At 34.6% G+C, this 23,095-nt stretch overlaps 2 protein-coding genes across 2 annotated transcripts; one reads left to right on the forward strand and one right to left on the reverse strand.

Moving 5' to 3' along the window:
• Positions 1–359: 359 nt before the first annotated feature.
• Positions 360–13,062, reverse strand: LOC121391613 (actin-related protein 2/3 complex subunit 3-A-like). The gene is made up of 7 exons (XM_041523182.1): positions 12,924–13,062; positions 7,532–7,628; positions 6,479–6,555; positions 5,034–5,102; positions 3,386–3,512; positions 2,689–2,783; positions 360–1,245 (listed from the first exon to the last, which is right to left on the reverse strand). The coding sequence occupies exons 1-7, from the start codon at positions 12,927–12,929 to the stop codon at positions 1,183–1,185; spliced, it is 534 nt and encodes a 177-aa protein (XP_041379116.1). The 5' UTR covers positions 12,930–13,062; the 3' UTR covers positions 360–1,182.
• A 96-nt stretch (positions 13,063–13,158) lies between these two features.
• LOC121368406 (GPN-loop GTPase 3-like) lies at positions 13,159–22,344 on the forward strand. The gene is made up of 8 exons (XM_041493118.1): positions 13,159–13,355; positions 13,868–13,976; positions 15,516–15,603; positions 16,111–16,190; positions 17,143–17,383; positions 17,560–17,659; positions 19,414–19,542; positions 21,997–22,344. Exons 1-8 carry the CDS (start codon positions 13,311–13,313, stop codon positions 22,048–22,050), a joined length of 846 nt encoding a protein of 281 aa, XP_041349052.1. The 5' UTR covers positions 13,159–13,310; the 3' UTR covers positions 22,051–22,344.
• The last annotated feature ends 751 nt before the right edge of the window (positions 22,345–23,095 follow it).

Genomic DNA, 23,095 nt, shown 5'->3' on the forward strand with positions numbered 1-23,095 from the left:
TTCGCTTGATGCGCGGTCGGTCTAGGATCGATCCCCGTCGGAGGACCCATTGGGCTATTTCTCGCTCCAGCCAGTCCTCTACAACTGGTGTAACAAAGGCCGTGGTATGTACTATCCTGTCTGTGGGATGGTGCATATAAAAGATCCCTTGCTGCTAATCGAAAAGAGTAGCCCATGAAGTGGCGACAGTATTTTTCCTCTCTCTCAATATCTGTGTGGTCCTTAACCATATGTCCGACGCCATATAACCGTAAATAAAATGTGCTGAGTGCATCATTAAATAAAACATTTCCTTCCTTCCTCTCTCGCTCACACACACACACACACTATTTTTTGCTCTCTTAACACAATTACAAATATTAAAATTGGTCTATTTTATTAAATATTTTTCAATTCATATGCCTGATGAATTATCACATTACATGCACAATACATTGTATGAACATAATCAAAACATAAAAACTTGAAATTATATTCTTGAAAATAAAGAAAAGAAAATGAGAATATTCAACCAAAAAAAGTTAGAATGTTTTAGAACAGACCAATTTTATTACTGTTTAATATTTAATTTTTATTATTTTTATTACAAATCTCAAATATTATAAAGGCACTATTATATTATTAGATGTGTTCTGCATGTTTCAGCTAAAATTCATGTACTGAATGGCACATAGTTAATGTGCTGTAACCTATTTCATATCACTTTAAAATGGATATTGCATTATATACGAAGCAACAAAAGAGATGAGTAAAAAAAAAAATATCCTGTCTATAATCCCCAGTGTAAAATGTCATATACGATATTAATTAAAACTGAAACTCTCTTCTTTTAAATACCGGTATGTTGGCTTGAAATCACATACCTGCAATTGCACAATCTCAATGTATGTCTATTAATTTTATATTCTGACTAAAACAACACTTTTTGTTTTTAATCTTGCATTTCTTATATATATATTTGTAGTAGCTTTTCTATTATCAGATAAAAAGCATAGTGTGAAAAAAAAAATCAATGAAAGCACATAGTTCGGCCATATATGATTATAAAGATGTATCCTGTACATTATTCATAACATAATGTATTTTCAACAATGTGTATTGATATCATTTGTGCCTCAAGGTTGATTTTCCTTAAAATTTTGGAGAATATAAAAAATTTTCTATATTTTGTGCTTAGATCTTTCACTGTCCTGGTGCTGACAGACTTTTGTCCATGAATTTCCTCCTGGCGAAACACAACCACCACTGAAAAACAAAAACAATAGAAAACTATATTCAATCAAACTTTGGTGCTTTAACCAGGTTGCTGTGTATTGCCAGCTCATAACTGAAGGTACATTAATAAAGCATATTGTGTACAAAATTCAAACTGCAGCAAAGGAATGTTTAATAACATGCCAACACCCCTTTTTTCATAGTAAGCTATTCCAGCATTTTCCACTTAAACATCGATTCCCACCTAAAATCTAGAGGTGTGTTTAGTTTAGGAACCACCAGGCCAGTGAATTTGGGATTCTGCCCCAAACACACTCACTGCTGAAGTCAAGAAGTTGTGCCCAGAATGAGTATGATTGGACCTTAATGGGACAGAGATATGTTAATAGAAAAAGTTGTGGGTTTTTTTAACAACACCACTAGAGCACATTGATTAATTAATCATCAGCTATTGAATGTCAAACATTTGGTAACTCTGACATAGTCTTAGAGAGGAAACCTGCACGATCCCACAGACAGGATAGCACATACCACAGCCTTAATATACAAGTCGTGTGACTATGGAAAAGTGCATATGAAAGATCCCTTGCTGCTAATGGAAATACATATCGCTGCCTTTGACCAGTTGTGGCACACTGGTTGGTTGGAACGAAAACAAAAAACCCAATCAGTTGAATGGATCCACCAAGGTGGTTCAATCCTGCAGTACAAGCACGTTTGGTGAGCACTCAACTGACGGAGGTAAATCCCACCCCCTCCCTCTATGTTAATAGTAAGGAAACAAATATTTTTTAATGGAACCTCAGCGCTTTAAAAGTACAACTATTTGGTGTCAAACATGATTATTTTGACATTATATATGATTATTTTGACATTATGTCTTGACGGGGACAAAGAAGAAAGCCACTGACACCACATAGGTTACTCCTACCAATAAAGTAACAAGGGCTCTTTTATCCTGACATATATTGTGGGAGGAATCTGCACTACATTTTTCCATCAGCAGCATGGGTTCTTTTATCCAGGCATATTGTTGGAGGAATCTCCGCTACATTTTTTCATTAGCAACAAGGGATCTTTCATATGCACTTTTCCATAGTCACACGACTTGTATATAAAGGCTGTGGTATGTGCTATTCTGTCTGTGGGATCGTGCATATAAAAGATCCCTTGCTACTAATGGAAATATTTAGCAGTGTTTGCTCTCTAAGACGATGTCAAAATTACCACGTTTGACATCCAAAAGCCGATGTTTGATAAATCAATGTGCTCTAGTGGTGCCGTTAAACTAAATACACTTTTAACCTTTTTCCTTAGTCAGGATACCACATACCATGGGGGAACTGGTTGAAACAGGGTAGAAAAAACGGTCTACCAAGTGGGTACAATCCTACAGGCACAAACACCCCAGGAGAGTGCTGTATGGACGGCTAAATCCTGTCCAGTTTATTTAAAGCCATGTGACTGATTTACCTTGCTGGGCTTGTCTGTTGAAGGATCGAAGACTTTTTCGCACAGTCTGCTTCCAGTTTCCTGCCTCAGCTGTTGCAAGTATGCTCGCATTGTGTCTGTAATTCAAACAGCAGAACCAATATTTAATCATTTCATAATCACTTCAGGACCCCACCATTGGACATCAACAGAAATATTTTCGGGACAATTAAAATAAAAACCCACCTAAATTTACTCCTTTTCTTCCAATTTAATAAAACAGATGTAACCATCGCTTACATGTATTTCCATGTATGAATCATTCGAAAGTGACCATAATAATGAATATATGAAGAACAAAAGGCTAGATTATGAAACATCTAAATCTGTATTTTTCTTTTTCAAACTGACAGTAATATGCCTCTAAATAAAAAACTAAGTACAAGCTCTACCAAATTTTATTTTTCAAAGTCATCCTAAATAAAGAAACTTAGTCATAGTGGTAGTGGTGGTGGTGGTGGTGGTGGTGGTACATGAAGAGGCATATATCTCTAATCAAGAGGTGTAGTTATCAACAGTATCAAATATCAATAAAATTACCGTAATTGGTTTCATTACATCAAACAACAATATTAAAACTGGGAAATAACTCACAGTAGTGGGGGGAAAAAGAGAAAGATATCTAAACTTGTAAACTACTGGTAATATTTTTATGATTATAAAAATGTATATGTGTTACCTTCTTCATTTCGGTTGCGAGGTTTGACATACATGGCATTCAAGGGAAACTGTCCTTCTCCGGGAATAGGGAAGTTGGAGATTCCAAGAGTATACATTTCCTTTTCACCTTGATTTCTTGACGAGCACTGGAAATGTGTTTAAATGTCACATTAAGCACTGCAGTTCCATCAACGTGTGTAGCTATTGGGTGTCTAACATTGGATCTACTCAATGTAGGATAAACATTATATTTCAGATTACATACATACCAGTGTGCCACGAGAGCTTGTTGATTAATTAATCATTGGCTGCTGGATGTCTAGATAATCTGACATGCAGTCTTTTGAGAAGGGGTGGAACATAGCCTAATTGTAAAGCATTCGCCTGATGCACGGTTAGTTTAGGATCGATACCCGTCAGTGGGCCCATTGGGCTATTTCTCGTTCCAGCCAGTGCACCACGACTGGTATATCAAAGGCTGTGGTACATGTATGTGCTATCCTGTCTGTAGGATGGTGCATGTAAAAGATCTCTTGCTACTAATGGAAAAATGTTAGCGGGTTTCCTCTTAAAGACTATATGTCAAAATTACCACATTTTGGACATCCAACATCCAGTGATTAACACATCAATGTGCTTAGTGGTGGTGTTTAACAAAACAAACTTGTTTTTCTTTAGAGAAAATCTGATATATTTTTCCATTAGCAAAGGGATATTTTATACAGACTTTCCCACAAACAGGTCAGTACAATCTACAACCTTTGATATACCAGTCATGGGGCACTGGTTGGAATGGGGATAAACAGAATCAGAGAATGGGGTTATTTGGATCACTGGAGATTGGAACTTGTTCCGATTGGAAATGCTTCAGGAATCCCATATTACATCAGTGTTTGACAAATGTTTGAGAAAGTCACTAGCCCTCACCGAAGCTTTGGTTAGTGCCCCATGTAATACAGTTCATTATTTTTATGTCTGCCCTCTGTTCATCAGACAAAGATATGATTTATTTGCATCCTTAAGGAATTACCTTGATATCTTAGACATTGATCTACTATTATCCGGCTCAATAAACCTACTAATTGAAGAAAACTATTTAATGTTTAAAGCAGTACATAAATCTATAGCTGAAAGTAAGAGATTCGAGTTGAACTAACTTATTATTCTGATTTTTACTGTCCCATATAAGGTTTATCCCACAATAGGATCATCACGATCATAATTTTTCTCAACTATCCCATTTCTATTATATCTACTCTCTACCTATTATTACTATATGTTAATAAATATTAATTATGTTAAATACGTTATGCCATTGGACATTATGTTATTATGTTTTATATATGATTATTGTCTGATGTCCATCTTGTTTAGGAGAGCACTTATATAGGCTCTGACATTTTTTTTCTGAGCAATAAAATATTTCAACAACAAAATAAAAAGTTGATAATTTTTACTAGCTCAGACCCAAAATCCACTAGCTGGGAATGAGGGCTAGTGGATTTGTCAAACCCTGATTATATAATACTACCTTTAAAAATTTTGGCACTTAATATATCATTTTTTTATGTCAATGATATTGTCTTAATTTTCTCTTCTTTTTTTTAACAAAATAAAGGAACATTTTTTTTAAACAAGCTAAAGCAATAAGACAAGTAACAACCAACCTTTTGAAACTTTTTCAAGCATTCACTTATATACAGTGTTATGTAGATCAGTGTTCTATCAGCTTCACTCTAAAAAAAAAAAACAAGAGATAAAATTCAATATATCAATAATTATAATACATGTATTATTGTTGTTGTTGTTGTTTAGTGACATTATTTCAGTCATAGTATGAGCCATATACCCAGTAAGTAGATACATTTTGTATATCGGCATGGGACGTTTTTTTGTCAGGAACTTAGAGGGTTAAGCTAGACTTAAAACACTTCTTTCAATTTTAAATTTAAAAAAATATAAATGTGTCTTAACAACCAGACCTGTCAACCCTCCCAGATTCCATGGGTGTCTCCTGGTAACTTAACAACTTCATGAGTTTGAGGAAAGGGTTAGAAAAATTATTTTTTACATTTTGGTTTAAGCTAAACAAAATATTACAACAAACATGTACATGTAAAGATTCTTAAATATTTTCTGTGTTCAACAAATTTGCAAACTTGCTCTTTTTGGTCAGCTCACAGGGGCAGATCAACAGTGTTGATTGGAGGGAGGAGTTGCACTCCTTTCAAAAACTGTTGGTTCCTTAACAAAAACCTAACTTCCATAGATTGCACTATAAATTTACTTTAAATAAGACTATACCTTATTTATCAGAATGAATAAAAGAAAGGTAAAGATTCTTACATTGTGGTTAACCAAGCATTTTAGATTGAGAAAATGTAAGGTCACAAGTAAATTTAGCAATTTAAAAACAAAAACATGGATTAAAATCAAAGACAAAAACGAAAAAGAAGGAAATGCAGTGGTGAGCTTATGGCAGTTTAAATTACTCCAGTATATATTCCCCATTCCATCTGGAATAAAAAGATACCTCTGCAAGTTCACTTTTTATGAACTGCACCCTATCCCAAGAAACATCCTGAACCCTCCCTGGCTTAAATTAAAAGTTTGTTTTGATTAATGACACCACTAGAGCACATTGATTTATTAATCATCAGCTATTGGATGTCAAACATATGGTCATTTTGACACTGTCATAAAGAGGAAACCCACTATATTTTTCCATTAGTAGCAAGGGATCTTTTATGTGAACCATCGTGATAGCCTTTGATATACCAGTCATGGTGCATTGGCTGTGACAAGAAATAGCCCAACGGGCCCACCAATGGGGATCAATCCCAGACTGACAGTGCATCAAGCAAGTGCTTTACCACTGAGCTACGTCCTGCCACCCCTGGCTTAAATAAACAAAAGTAAATACAATAATTATGGCACAATGCCACAATGGAAGTACATGTATTTATATACTTATGGCACTAATTTTATCGCAATGAACTTGACTAACAGCATGTCACATGACTTGGTGACCTCTGACATGAATTTTTACTGCTAGACTTGGCAGCTGTCTACTGGGTTATACTACAAATTAATCCTTTCTAGAAATCCTCACCTTAATTTCATAACTTCTGAAGAAAATATTTGCTTTGAAAAAGTAAATAGCTTCATCAATGATATCTTGTTCACCAGCTAAACAAAGAGAGAGAGAGAGAAGAATAAAACAAATTATATATTTAAAATGAATGGAATTTTTTTTTACGAAACAATGAGTGAATGTTCCATACCATTTGTAACTTGAGCAACTTTGGAGTTATAATTAGTTCTGAAATTAAAAGGAACTACAGGCATGGTGGAATGCCACCCCCCCCACCCCCCCCCCCCCCCCCATAATTATGAATCAAAAATATTATTGGGAGTAAATCTTAAGACAAGAGATGAATTTTACTTGTAGGATGCAGGAAATTGCATTTCAGGACATCTAGTATTCAAAATGTTACAAGGAAACATACCCCGAACCCCACTAGAAACTTTGCTTTGTGCCCTCGATCTCATTCAGCCCCCCCCCCACCCCCCACCCCCATGTCTACTTGCTTCTGCCATGCCTTAACTAATTCCCAACCTGAAAAACTCTAGTGGACATTATAACTGATATCATTGAACAAGACGCATGTAATTTTATTTCCATGCTTATAATGAATTTATATTCAAAAGCCCTTGCAAGAGCAATTTAGTACAAATAGTAATGAAGAAAATTACAAAATATTACAAAAACTGCTGTCACTGATTATCAATTTTGTAACTGCTTTTGTGGTGACACTGCTGAATGACGATGCAAATTTTTAGGGTCAGTTCAAGCACTCCAGTTTGGAATATATTTAAGTTATTGGTTATTGAAAAAATCCATACAAAACTCTACTGGACATTAACTGATGCCAAGAGACAAACTACAGTCGAGTCATTCTTTCATTTTATTAAATGTTCAAACAGTCCATCTTGCCATATGTTGTCTATCTAAGACAGATGCTAGTATATACATTATGTATATAGTTAATGAGAAAATAATCTTAACATCTACCCACCAACAGAGTACAAACTGTATATGGATCCAAAACTACTTACTAGTTGTCTAATAGGATAACTGATGACAGTATTAGTAAGTACTCACCATTCTTAGGGGCTGGTCCCTTATACTGACTTCTGATTGGAAGTAATGCCATGTTGCCAACTAGCTGGGGTGGATTTAGAAACTGGGAATGGTAGGCCTAGAAAGACAATAAAGAAATACTAGAAGTTTGTTTTGTTTAACAACACATCTAGATCACATTGGTTTATTAATCATCTGTCATTTGGATGTCAAGCATTTGATAATTCTGACATATTATAGTCTTAAAGGAAGCCTGCTACAGTTTTCCATTAACAAGAAGGAATTTTTTTTAATGTTCCCACAAACATGACGGCACATAACACACTGTGGCCTTTGATGTACCACAGGGAATATTTTGCTTTCAAAATCTTGATCAGCAATATTTTTAGTCGACTGAAAATTGATTAGCAATTACTGTTTAATGTTCCAAAATTGTATAGCGATCTCTGAAACTTGCAAAGCGAATCGTGATGCAATACCAAACAAAATGTTCCATATATACCACTTGTGGGGCACAATGGGTCCACCAAGGTAGTTTGATCCAATTACCCAACCAACCAAGGTTTAGCTCCAACAATAGGATCATCACTATCATAATTTTTCTCAACTATCCCATTTCTATTCTATCTACTCTCTACCTATTATTACTATATGTTAATAAATATTAATTATGTTAAATACTTTATGCCATTGGACATTATGTTATGTTTTATATATGATTATGAATATTGATTATTGTCTGATGTTCACCTTGTTTAGGAGAGCACTTATATAGGCTCTGACTTTTTTCTGATCAATAAAATATTTCAAAACAAAAACCCAACCACCCCAGGTGATAGATCCCACATTCCCCCATAGAGATACTAACTTAAAGTTACTACAATAAATGCATGTTAAATAAAGCCATCTATTGGATGATTTATCCACTAAATGAATTGTGGGGTCTCACTTCATCACACTCCGACTCAGGTTGGTTTAAACAATATTTATTTGCCAAAACAACATACTGGGATTGGTCAACAGGCTTAGCCTATTAAGACCTTTCCCTACAATTTACATGCGGATACATGTTTAGATACCACATACTATAGTAGATTTAAAGGAGGAAGAAAAGAAGAGGGGATAGAGTGAAAGATGTAGGTATAGTAAATAGAAAACCAAATACTTTTCTTTGGTTTTGGGAATTTCTAGCCAAAACATTAGTGTAAACTTTAGCAGAAACGTTTAGTAGCAGTTATGTATTTTAAAGTAGTTATAATAATTTTTTCATTTTCTTTTTCACGAAATTCTGAATTTCCCAATAGAATCTTCTTATAATTTAGATGTAAATAGTTTGACATGAAATTGTTTCTTTGTTCATTGTATAGACTCAGGTTCACAACAAACCATGCGGCACCTGATTTATTAAAGACTGAATTGCACTCATAAACTAATTTGAAATTTAAACTCTGCATACTTCCTATTCTGCTAAAATCTATAGGGCTCAAGTTAAATTTGTATGAAACGGTCCAGGCTTCCCTTTCGACCGTTTCTGTTTTTCAGAGTATATTAGCTATACAGTTCTGGAGTTACCACGTACATGTCATGTTTTCTATGTAATTCTATATGTATTATTTTTACTCTAATAAAATATTACAACACCATATTTCTTTATAATTTACTCATTACAGTTCATCTTAACAAGGTATGCACAGTATTTGGTCATAACAGTTCATGCCTGTGGAAGGTAATGATTAAAGTTCACGGTTAATCATCATGCCCGGTATTCACTGCAAGAACTATACTCAGAAAACAATATTACTAGTATATTGACGACCTCTTTGTTATTCAATTAGTGTAATGCTCTGTGGTTAATTACTGGACTGGCTACAGGTACCAATCACATGTTGTTATAATCATGGCCTACTACATTTAAAATATTTATCCTCTCATCACTGGATATTTGCGATCTTTCGTAATATAAAGTTTCTCTGATGTTAACTTTACTTTAAAAATAAAAATGTTTCCATTATTTTTATCTCAAGTAACATTATTTTAGTTTATTCCTTTCAGGTCGAAATATACGCTGGAGATAAACCAAGATAAGCCACTGGCTTAGCTACGACCGGCTTTCTTAGATAGAACCACATACCTGTTGTTTGTTTTGCCATGTTATTTGTTGTTTATAGTGAGCAAGAATATTATACCATGAGACCGTCCCTAGTGCACTATAAACTCGTGCAATAACAGGGCTAGCTCTGGCACTCGCCAAATTCGAATTTTGAAAGCAACTGGCAAATTTTATTTTAATTTGGCTGAATAATTTTATGTAATAACTGACATTTTTTTGAAAATTCTGTTGATTTCTGCAATTTTTGAAGTTTAATAAACAAATTGGTTAATTTTTTTGCTCACCCAAATCTTGCTCTGAATAAATAACATAGCAAAACAACAGGTATGTGGTTCCATATTTATTACATACCACCTTTATGATTAACAACAGTTTAATTAAATAACACAACTTACTAGCGTCCTGGCTAGGAACATGACATCATTCCTGTCTAGAAAGATGATTTTGTATCACAGGTCAATATATTTTTTTAAATTTTATTGTACGGTCAGAATTGTCTTTATTACTTTAGTCAATAAAACAAAGTCAACCAGTTCGAGTGTGGTATATAATACTCGTAGCTGTGAGGATATTTAATATTTATCTCTTTGTGTGTATTTTAGTCGATGAAACATTTTTACAGCACAGCACAGTAAGTACCACAGAACACAATAACACCCACCCAACAAAATGAGACGCAATTATTTAAAAAATAAAAACAGGTTGAAATGGCGGTAATCCGTTCAAATTTGGTTATATCTATTAGGCTATGGATGGCAAACAATGCAAACAAAATAGAGAAAACATAAATTCACTTTCATTTCAGTTAAATAAAGGGTTCTAAATAAATATATGTGAATAGTAATAAATTTAAAACAACCGGAAAAAAAACCCCACAAGACAAACATAAATGATCTTGTCGAAGCACTGCATTGACTGAGAGTAATAAAACAAGTTGAAATGGCGACGAATCCCTCAAATTACATACACGATTTCGCCCAGCTTCAAGCTTGAAACAGCATAGGTTCAACAGCTAAGTACAGTGATTTTGCCCAGCTTCAAGCGACAGAAGGTAAACAGCTGATAAGGCCTTTTATTGACTTGTTACTTAAGTAACTATATATTAAAAAAAATTTAAGAAAATAAATGAATACAAAAATAATAATAAAAGAAAAAAAAGTGAAGTGGAGTATGTTTAAAAAAAGTAAATAGAAACAGATACGGATTATATATAACTGTTATTTCACCCATCACTGAATGGCTATCTCACCCAACAGGTTCAAGCATAGAGTATGGCGATTTCGCCCAGCCTCAACAGACAGAAGGTAAACGGCTGAGACATAAACAACCAATGATAGAAACACACATACATAAGATGGAGTAGGTTTAAACAAGAAATCAGAAAGGCTTTATGATAACAAGTTCATTAATTTATTTTAGTAATATACATTTATATGAAGTCAAACTTCGATAACTTGATCTTGAAGGAGACGAGGAAATAGTTCCAAGTTTCAGAGAGTTCGAGCTTTTGAAATTAATATAAGAGTTCAAATTTGAAACTGCATTGCAACTGGTTGGTTTCGCTTAATATTGTAAGAAACGTGTGCTTCGCTGCCTACCTCTGAATTTTGTAAAAACTATACTGAATACTGTCACCACAACCCATCACACCCCACCCAAGCCTAGCTGTTGGCATGTTCGGCGGCTGTGGTACATTCATTTTGCGTATATTGTAAAAGTAAATAACAAAACAAAAAAGATAACCCAGATGAATTTGAAATATATGCTTGGGCATATAGGCTACATGTATTTATTACCCATGTGCTTACAAATATCTTGGTACATATCAAAGTGATATGGCGGAACGTAACTAACATAGAGTACTCTGGTTGACAAAAATAACAAGTTTTTATTATAGGGAACTTGTCACCGGCAGTAGACAGCAATTATAACTGACCAGGGGTGAGACGTAGCTCAGTGGTAAAGCGCTCGCTTGATGCACAGTCGGTTTGGGATCGATCCCTGTCAGTTGGCCCATTGGGCTATTTCTCACTCCAGCCAGTGCACCACAACTGGTACATCAAAGGCCATAGTATGTGCTATCTTGTCTATGGGATGGTGCATATAAAAGATCCCTTGCTGCCAATCGAAAAGAGTAGCCCATGAAGTGGCAACAGCCGTAACCATATGTCTGATGCCATATAACTGTAAATAAAATGTGTTGAGTGCGTCGTTAAATAAAAGATTTCCTTCCTTTATAACTGACCAAATGTCTTTCTAGTTCGTAGCTCGTTAATGACAAAGTACTGGATACCAGTTGGGAAAAATGGTTTTGCAACTTTGAACTTTTGGTGAAAATCACCAAACGGCAACACACTGTACACACTTAGTTCACCAAGATAAACCTCATGTGCAAGCACAAACAGCGAGGTTTATCTTGTCTAGGCATTCCGCCATTAGCAGCTTCTGGACAACGGTTCCGAGGAATTTTGCTCGGAACAAAATTGCGGTCAAAATAACGATTACCATCACATTTCCACACCCTAATCGTATATTGTGATCTATTTCGAGCTCACTGAGACCAAGAAATACTTACTTTGAAACAATCTTCACTTTGAATTAAAGGAAAAAAGTCCGACTTTACCGAGCGGATTCTAGCAGCCACTTTCTAGCAGACAATTACGCTGGCAGACAATCTCAGCTGACACGCATGGCGACGTTCTAAACACCGGACTCATATGCCTTTCGAAGACCTTTTAAGACATAAAAATGAGTCTTGGTTGTTATTTTGATTTTGTGTGTTTTTTTATATAAAGATACTCTTTTAAACTCTGAAATTCTTAAGTTATAGTGAATACTAATAATTAGCATATCGGTGTGTTTGAAAAGCGTATGAGTCCGGTGTTTAGAACGTCGCCATGCGTGTCAGCTGAGATTGTCTGCCAGCGTAATTGTCTGCTAGAATCCGCTCGGTAAAGTCGGACTTTTTTCCTTTAATTCAAAGTGAAGATTGTTTCAAAGTAAGTATTTCTTGGTCTCAGTGAGCTCGAAATAGATCACAATATACGATTAGGATGTGGAAATGTGATGGTAATCGTTATTTTGACCGCAATTTCGTTCCGAGCAAAATTCCTCGGAACCGTTTTCCAGAAGCTGCTAATGGCGAAATGCCTAGACAAGATAAACCTTGCTGTTTGTGCTTGCACGCGAGGTTTATCTTGGTGAACTATGTACACACTGTAACACAGTAGGAAATGGAGCCGGGTGTTCAGGTTTAAAATCTAGGAAATAGCTATGTGGCCGTTAAATTAATAACCAACTGACCGGCATGATGGAACACGTTCTTGGCTTATCAAGTGATTAAATTAAAAACTATATTCTGAAAGAGACAGCAAAACTAAAGATGAGTAACACGCCCAATGCTAAATCCACTTCCGTGTTAGTTATGGACTGGTTATTTGTGCTTATTTTAATGAATGTTTTATTGCGTACGCTTATAAAGATACCAGTTACGTTATATAGTCTCGTTTACTAAAATCTACAATACGTTAGACTTTAACGAGACTAAGATAGAGTGTTTCTTTCTCATATTGTAATTGTATTCTACGACATGGGGATTAGACGTAGTAATGAATGTCATAAACAGTCTATAAACACAAAAAGAATGAGAAAAGATTTTAAATAAATATAAATTTTTTACCAGCAGCAATCATGAGATACGCACAACTTATTATGGGACCGGCTGGAAGTGGGAAGGTTAAAATTAGTTTTGTTATACTAACTGTAGATAACTAAGCTAAAATGGAACCATGGCAAAATTAAGCTAAACTAAAAGTTTAAATTTATTAAATAATAATAAGTTAAAATTGTTTTGTTTAACGACACCACTACAGTGACTACTGCACTAGAGCACATTGATTAATCATCGCCTATTGGATGTCAGACATTTAGTAATTCTGACACATATTCATCATAGGAAACCCGCTACATTTTTCATTAGATTAGCAGCAAGTTCTCTGAGCAAGATATTTTTTTATATCACTGTTATCAGGGCTCAGACTTAACGACGGCACCGACGGCAATTGCTGTTATTGAGATATAAATTGCCGTAGGTAGAGATCATCACCAATGTCACATTACACTGACGGTAAAAGGCGAGGGAGTTGACAAGAGAATTATATAATTATATAGGATAATAGGGGGTAATAATCTTAGGGTTACATCCACTAACCAATTAAATAAAATTAAGCTTTGGCTTTGTTTTGCAGTCAACATTTTGTTCGAACATAGTGAAGCACTGTGAAGTGATTGGACGCTCTGTACAGGTTGTGAATCTTGATCCAGCTGCTGAACATTTCGACTACCCAGTATATGCAGGTATTATTTTAAAATAGCTGCAGGATTATTCAGTGTTATTGAACATGTACAGGACTTGCAGGATAATATACCATTAATGTCAATAGAAAGTGGTTAATTACATGTAATAACATGCAATACCACTATTTTAATTCTCTTTGCTAATTAACATCTGAATTGCAAAAAATGTACCCATTTTAAATAATGCATTCTATGTTTACAACTCAATGGTAGAGCACTCAAGATTCTAATGAGCATTGGATTTTATAGATTCAATTAGTATTACTCTTGATGGCTTTCCACTCGATGAGTGCCTTTTTTTCAAACATATTAATAGTTATTTCTTTGACATTGTAATCATTTCTTAACATTATTTTGTGGTATACTATAACCAAAAAAGTAAAATAGAGTTAGAATTCAACATTAATGTCCAGTTTTTATTAACTGTTTGTATTCATTATCATGCGGCCGATTTGTCCACTCGCTCGTACATTATCTCACATGTCACGATGAGGTAAATAGGTAATGCAAGCCTCCGCTTTGGAAGACTTTATTACCATGTCATGTTCTCCTTCAGTGGCGTAAATTCTATCCACTGTACCTCCCTTGTCACATGTTATCCCCATATGCCTAATAACCTCGAAATAAAATAAAAACTTGTTTCTTCAATTCCAATTTAATTAAATGTTGTTTTAGACGCTACTGGATCCAACTTGGTGAAACAAGCTTAAGCTAATTACTTCACAATATCACAATAGAGGACACCTGTACACTTAATTGGTAAAGCAAACAGAAACCAAACAAGTTGAAAGGGAAGGGCTAAAGATTATCTTTACTGGGTATATTGTACTAAAAACATCCTACGACATGTAGCGTGAAAGGTGTACATTATAGAAACAAACAATAACCGAATAAATAGAAACGCCAAAGAATTATGTCTGCAGAGCATTGTTACAAAAACATCTACCAAGTATAATCTAATGCAATATAATTTATTTTCACCTTTGTAAATTTATGACACAGCAAAAAAAAATACGGGGTAAAATATATCTAATAATTTATTTAGCCCCCACGTACATGTAGTACACATTATTTGGTCCGTGGACGAAATGTACTGGGGAAATAAAAACCCAGTGGAGTTCCTTAGTGGATGAATTTTCAGTGGACAAATCGTCCGTGGACGAATTGTCCAGTGGATGAATCGACTGCATCCCTCTTGATGGATTCAAGCTATTTGCTATCCAGTAACTTGCAACTTGTACATAAAAGTTTGTGGTATGTACTGTTCTGTCTCTGTCTCTCTCTCTCTCTGTGTGTGTCTCTGTCTCTTTCTTTCTCCCACTCTCTCTCACTAGTCTTTTTCATCAAGCCAATATTTCTTTTCCCTTTGGTTCTTTCCTTTTGAGTGTAATATTTATAACATAAGACAGAAACAAGGCAAAACCAGACCTCCAGTTATATTTGCCTGTTTTAAGGTGTGTTGAATTTCCAGATTGACCGGTATAACAGTGAATAAATTTATTTGAGTCTACTCTTTTTTTTCTTTCTTTTTTTATACAGATATTAGGGAGCTAATTCATATTGATGATGCAATGGAAGATACTGTTCTGAAATTTGGTCCAAATGGTGGTCTTATTTTTTGCATGGAGTAAGTTTTATAAAATTTAGAATGTCTACATATAAGCTGAGTCTATATTTGATTTTAAGTTACACTACCAAAAAAGTCTTGAATTGCTCAAAACGATAAGGAAAAAATGTATCGGATTGCTCCTCACCTATATAGATAAGTCATATGACAGTTTTATTTTTAATTTGAATCTTTCGTTGGTTTTTGGGGTGGTTTAATTTGCCTTCTTACCCTTGTTTTATTTTAAATTGGTATCATTATAAAGTGAATAAAAGTTACAATCTAAAAGATATGTTAAAAAAACCAAAAACATATTATTTAGTTTCATTGAGTGAATGTTTTAAGTTTACTTATAGCAATGTTATATTATATTCTGCTGAAGACTGACAGTCTAGTAGAAATTTTGCAGGACTAGTACATGTAAAAAAAATTCTGGTTCCGATCCAGCAGTCTGAGCAGATTAATAAAATATACATTTCTGCACCGTTCATAAACTAACTGTTAATAGTATTATTAATATTGTTACAGGTATTTAGCTCAAAACTTTGACTGGTTACAAGAGCAGCTGGATGATATCGATGATGACTACATTCTGTTCGACTGTCCAGGTAAGAGTGTATTTAATAAAACACGTAGAGTTAATGAGCAGCACAATAATTAATATATTGTTGCCATCAACATTACTAGTTTTAAGGTATGTTTTTTTTCTAATATTAAAGATGTTTGAAATGCCAACAAAAATATTAGTAAATATTCGTAATAAATAATAAGATGTGTATTAATTTCTTCGTTTTTAGCTCTCTTAGAAGAAGTTTTCACTGATAGTTTTACTAGGCCACCATATTTAAAAAGAAATTAGACCTTTTTGATATTTTTAACAACATTGAGAACAGCATAAGGAAACTTATCAACAACATCACTGCATTTTTTTAATACCTTGGGTTGCTGAAATGTCCATTTTATTATTCTAAAAATACCATCATTTCTTGTTTCTCTTTATGTTTTCCATCATGTGGAGGGCCACTTAAGAATGGGTATTGCACAATGAAATTGGATTTCCTTTGTAGTACGTTGCTATAGTAGTTAAAAATATTGGAGAATTTATGAAGTCATCGAAAAAACTGTAGAACCCATTGATTAATCTGTTATCTACTACTGAAGATTTCTATTAAATGTTACGTTTAATATATGTTCCTGCCATTTATTAATAATGTTAGCTTATCTTCAAACTTCACAGACTTATTTATACCAAATAATAATGCTAAATGATTTTGATAATACACCAAGTTGTAAAATGATGGCTTGCTTTTACCTTTTTTAAAATACTACCTGAACTATCTAAATGCATTCCGATATATGTTCTTTTTTTATATATCCTCCATATTTTAATGGACTGGTCCAAACCAGTCATTGATTAAAATCTTCTATTGAGTAATTAATATCATATTTCCAGTCATGTGATCATCTCTTCCTGAAAAGACATTTTCCTTGCTTGTCATGAAAAGCGGAAACATTAAAAAATGTAATTAGTTTCTAATTACATTTCGTGATATTTTACAGGTCAGATTGAACTGTACACTCATATCCCTGTGATCCGACAGTTGGTGGACACGCTACAAAACTGGAACTTTCGCATATGTGGCGTGTTTCTCATTGATGCACAGTTCATGATAGAAGCTTCCAAGTTTGTGTCGGGTGTGTTAGCAGCACTGTCCACCATGGTGAGCCTGGAGATCTCTCATGTGAACGTCCTCACCAAGCTCGATCTGCTCAGTAAAAAAGCCAAGAAACAAGTCGAAAGGTTTGTAGTTTAATTCTTACAGTTTAGGGCTTCTAGATTATGGTAGCCCCACTCCCATGGATAGTGATATTCAATATTCAATAGTACATTAAAAAAACAAACTAATAGAAAGTTAAAAAAAACAAATGTTTTGTTTTTGGTCCACATTCACCACAGTAATTTTATTTTATTTTTAGGTACTTGGATCCAGACATGGAAACATTATTACATGAAGAGTTTGATGACAGCAAATTTAGCCACAGATTTAAGAAGTTGAACAAGTCCATGGCAAAACTGGTAAAAAGTTTTGTTATTTCTTACTTTGTTAGCCACTTAAATCAATTCTTTAAAAGAAAAAAAACCCAAATGAGGTACTTTATGAAATTTATAGATTCTTAAATATGTTTTTAAAAAACCCTTCAACCGAGTGCACACCATTAATTGGAATCTAAAAATCTTTTATGAAAAGGGCTTTTCTGCACTAAAAGGACACTCTTTTCTGGATATTGTGTATCTCCTTTCCTATCCAAACCAGGCCTCTTGACAGGTATATCAAAAGCTGTGCTATGTGCTTTCAATGGGGAAGTGCATATACAAGATTCCTTGCTTCTAATGGAAACATGTAGCTGGTTACCTCTGAAGACTTATGTCAGAAATGTTTATATCTAATTAAGCAATAGCCTTTGTTTAATTATCAGGGGCTCTAATGGTACCATTAAATAAAAGAAACCTTAAATTCGTAGAGACCCACACTCCTTCGTTGTTAAATATGTCCAGCATATTTATCAAGCATTATGAGAGTACTGCTAAAGCAATACATGTCCCCTACCAAACTCAAATGTTTTTTGTATCTCCTAAATTCAAGGGCCATACTTCTGTGAAAAGAGGGTAAATCACCATAAAAGTTCAACTTAATCAGTAACATTACATGATAAGGAAGGAACGAAATGGTTTATTTAACGACACACTTAACACATTTTATTTACAGTACCCGCTATTGCCACTTCATGAGCTACTCTTTTTCGATTAGCAGTAAGGGCTCTTTTATATGCACCACCCCATAGACAGGATAGCACATACCACATCCTTTGATGTACCAGTCGTGGTGCACTGGCTGGAGCGAGAAATAGCCCAATGGGCCCACTGATGGGGATCGATCCCAAACCGATCGCGCATCAAGCGAGTGCTTTACCACTGGGCTACGTCTCGCCCCATATTACATGATAAAGGCATATGCAACATTTCCTATCAATATCTTCAGGCATTGCAAAACAAAGTCTGGAAAACAAATTTTATACCTCCTTAGTTCAAGGGTCATAACTCCGTCAAAAATGGGTAAATTGCCATGAAAGTAAAACTTGATTTGTAACGGTATATGATAAAGCTATACACATAATTTCAGGTCAATATCTCAAGGCCTGAAAAAAAGTCCGGAAAACAAATATTCATTTCTCCTAAGTTCAAGGACCATAACTCCGTCAATTCTGCATGAATCACCATGAAAGTCAAACTTGATCTGTAACAGTACATTCATTCATTTCAACTTATTTTCGTGCTTATATCCAATTAAGGTTCAAGCACGCTGTCCTGGGCACACACCTCAGCTATCTGGGCTGTCTGTCCAGGACAGTAGGTTAATTGTTAGTTGGTTAGTAGTTAGTGAGAGAGAAGAGGGTGTAGTGGCCTTACACCTACCCATTGAGCCCTTAAGAACTCGCTCTGGGTTGGAGCCGGTACCGGGCTGCAAACCTGTACCTACCAGCCTGTAGTCCGATGGCTTAGTAACAGTACATGATAAAGCTATACAGAAAATTGCAGGTCAATATCTCGAGGCTTTCTAAAAACAAAATCTGGAAAACTATATGTAGGACAGACAGACGAACGGACAGACAGAAGGACTGAGATGAGTACTTGTACCTACAATAATGGTATTCAGCTGGTAAGTAGGTTTACCATTACCAATCATACAGGGTACCTTGTACCTGTGTCTTTCACCATATTAATCCATTATTGACAGGAAAATCATCTCTCTCAGTTTTTTCAAATTACAGGTTGATGACTATAGTTTAGTTAGGTTTATTCCACTTGACCCAACAGATGAGGAATGCATGAGTGAAGTTCTAATGCAAATTGACATGGCGATTCAGTATGGAGAAGACGTGGAACCAAAAGAACCCAGGGTAGGTGCTACAAGGGGATTTGTGACACACAAAAACAGGCACTGGTACTAAACAGGTACAGGACGACAAAATATTGGACGACAGTCAGTGGTCACAAATTGACGTAATGACCGTTCTGATCATGTGTCAAATTTGACACCAAATATACTGACGTCCAAAAGAAACTATACCAATATTCTTGAGAGACTACTGACAGGGTTCGCACGCATCCTGGAAAATCCTGGAAAGTGCTTAATTTTTTTTTTTTTACCCTGGAAAGTCCTTAAATGTCCTGAAAAAGTCAGTTTACCTCCTGGAAAGTCCGGGAAATTCGAAATTTTGTTTCTAATTTTGTTTTAGTGATGTTACAAATACATAAATAAACGCGTTTGACTTAGGTACCTCTCCCCCAAAAGAAAGAAAGAAAACCCCCCCACAAAAACAATACCTAAACGCATCGATGATTATAATGAGGTCGACTGCCATTGGTCAGTTGTTGAGCAGGAAATACTGTGTTGGTTTATTTGGTCTATAGATAGGTGTAGTGGTGCTCGTTAGAGCACGAGTAGATAATCTTAATTGAGATGGCGACACAATTCTTCAAGCATGGAATCCGGATAAAAAATATATACCAGTATGACATTAAAAAAAAGAAAAAGAAAAACGGGTAGATGTGTAAATCACTTCTGCGAAAATGCCTAACAGAAAGTGTATGTTTTTAGAAAAACAAGCACGCATCTGACGTCATGTAAGTTGACTACTGGCATGTAAGTAATTTTATGGACCTGTTAAATCCCGACAAATTCGAGTAACTGAATAAATCCATTTAGCTCGTAAACGTTAATATAACAGTGTATAATTAAGTAGGAATTAACACCTCACAAAGTGAGCTATCACTTTAACAATGGCCCACCGCTTGGGTATGAATCCTGTGCGGCGAGTCGTTACCATGATTAATCATTTGACCAGAAAGAAGCCCATATCTTTAAATAAACCCCATCGATGTAACGTGAGATTAAAAATGAGTTTAACACCATAGAGATTTGCAACGGTCTCCTTTCAACAATCGTAACAGTATATAACATTGTTACACTTGTTTCTTTTGGTGCTGTCGCCCATGTTTATTCGATCTACTTGAGCCAAGCCAAAACAAAGGAGATGTATATTTCAGAAGGCGCACATGCAACACGCTTTGATTTAGCAGCCGAGCTTTAGCTGCAAGGATTTAATTGACAACTAATTTACACAAGGAGGCGTGGACAAGACCGGTTTAGATCACACCAATAATTATAAACGTTCTAAGCTGTTTCATACTTACTTGTGTATATATATATATACTAGTATGTGTGTGTATATATATATATATATATATATATATATATAAAAAATAATAAAAAAAAATATATATATATATAAATAAATGTGTGTGTGTGTGTGTATATATATATATATATGTATTCTATTTGAGTATTAGATACATGTTTATATCACTATTTTGTACAATGTACAACAAATGTAGTTAATAAAATATTTTATTTCAACAGTTTTAGTTTACAACTTTACCATCCAAAAGTTATATTCAGAGTGGGGTGTGACTACTGTAGACCGTGTGTAACAAGTATTGTATGTTGGAGACATAGCAGCCACTGACTAAACAATCTGCTAGGGTGTCGTTAAACAAAAACTTCTTTCCAAGTCATATATTCAGACCCCTGGAAAAAGGTAAAATAGTCCTGGAAAATGAACGAAAATAGCCCTTAAAAGTCCTGAAAAATGAAACTATTTGAAGTGTATGAACCCTGACTGAAGAAAAAACTAAAATATGATGATCTTTAAAACGTATATATACATGAGAGTGGTGTTTTGGCATGTTGGGAACAAAATTTTATTCCATAAAAGCAGAAAGATATTTAACAACCCTTTTATTTTCATTATCCAAATTATAATTGAATTTAAATCATAGTTCTTGGTATAGTTTTTTTTGGAGGTCAGTATATATAAGAGTAATATGTCATAATGATAATACAGTTATCAGATTTTTATCCTAGGGGTTTTCATGAATTATGTGTAATAAGCAAAAAATAGCTGGATATAATTTTGATTTGACTCTATAGTCCGTCCCATCATTCTATAAAAATGTATTTTGTAAATAATTTCAGTTCATTCATTCATCTTTCTCATCTATCACCCTCTGCCTATCATTCTCATTATCTTAATATAAAAAACTTTCCAAGTTTGTTTTTGATGTAAGAAGAAAAGTAAAAGTTTTTCAGAAATTAAAAAAAATTACTAATTTTGTGTGCAATTTACAAATCAATCGGCTCAGAAATAAATAACTTGTAGTGAATTTCATAGTACACAAAAAAGTGTTTCCTGTAGGATGGACTATAGTATAAAGTGGCAAGGTTTTATTATATTACCTTAGGATTTAACTAGAAAATATAAATTTAGTAATTTCCTACATAAATATTGCAGGATGAAGCAGATCCCGATAGAGCTGGGGAAGAGGACAGTGGATTTGATGGATGACACAGACTCCTGTAAATTGTACCAGACCAGTCCCACAATGCACTGCACAAGACGTGTTGGTGAACATCAGAGACTATATGTTCCGTGTTAAGAATGTGCCAGACAGATGAACATTAGGACTCGGACCTAGTTACTGAACAGAAACTGAGCAAGTTAAAATGTCAAAAACAGAAACTGATGCAGGATTAGTTGCTGTAAATACATCTCGAATAATGTGAGAGAAAAAAAAAAAGAGGAATGTTTACAAGTACCGATGTGGAATATTAAATTTCCAGTATTAAACATTTTAACATCTTTCTACTGTTTACATTGCTCAAGTGTTCTTTCAATTATCTGTTGATTTCAAAGATACCTTCTGGCTGAGCCAATCATACAAGTCTGCTGTTGTCTACAGTCTACCAACCGAGTTGGCCACATCATGAACTGAATGTTTCTTCCAACTGTTTAGTTGATAGTGCAAGCACTTCCTACAATTCAATTAGAATCTTGACTGCTATAGACCGCAAACAAATTGGATATACAGATATTGATATTCAAAACAAGAAAATGTATTGAATATGTAATTTGAGTTGTCAAAAAGGCTCCGTTAAATTTTTAAAAAAGTTTGTTTTGTTTATCAACACCACTAGAGCACATTGATTTATTAATCATAAGCTATTGGATGTCACACATTTGGTAATTATGACATATAGTCTTAGAATGAAACCCGCCACATTTTTCATTAGTAGCCAGGGATATTTTATATGCATTATCCCACAGACAGGATAGCACATACCACATCGTTTGATATACCAATTGCAGTGCACTGGCTGGAAAGTAAAGTTTGTTTTATTTAACGATGCCACTAGAGCACATTGATTTTTTTATCTTATCATCGGCTATTGGACGTCAAACATATGGTCATTCTGACATTTTTTTTTTATAGAAGAAACCCGCTATCGCCACATAGACTTCTCTTTTTACAACAGGCAGCAAGGGATCTTTTATTTGTACTTCCCACAGGCAGGATAGCACAAACCATGGCCTTTGTTGAACCAGTTATGGA

Source organism: Gigantopelta aegis, chromosome 3 (genome assembly GCF_016097555.1).
Source record: "Gigantopelta aegis isolate Gae_Host chromosome 3, Gae_host_genome, whole genome shotgun sequence".
Taxonomy (NCBI): Eukaryota; Metazoa; Mollusca; class Gastropoda; order Neomphalida; family Peltospiridae; genus Gigantopelta; species Gigantopelta aegis.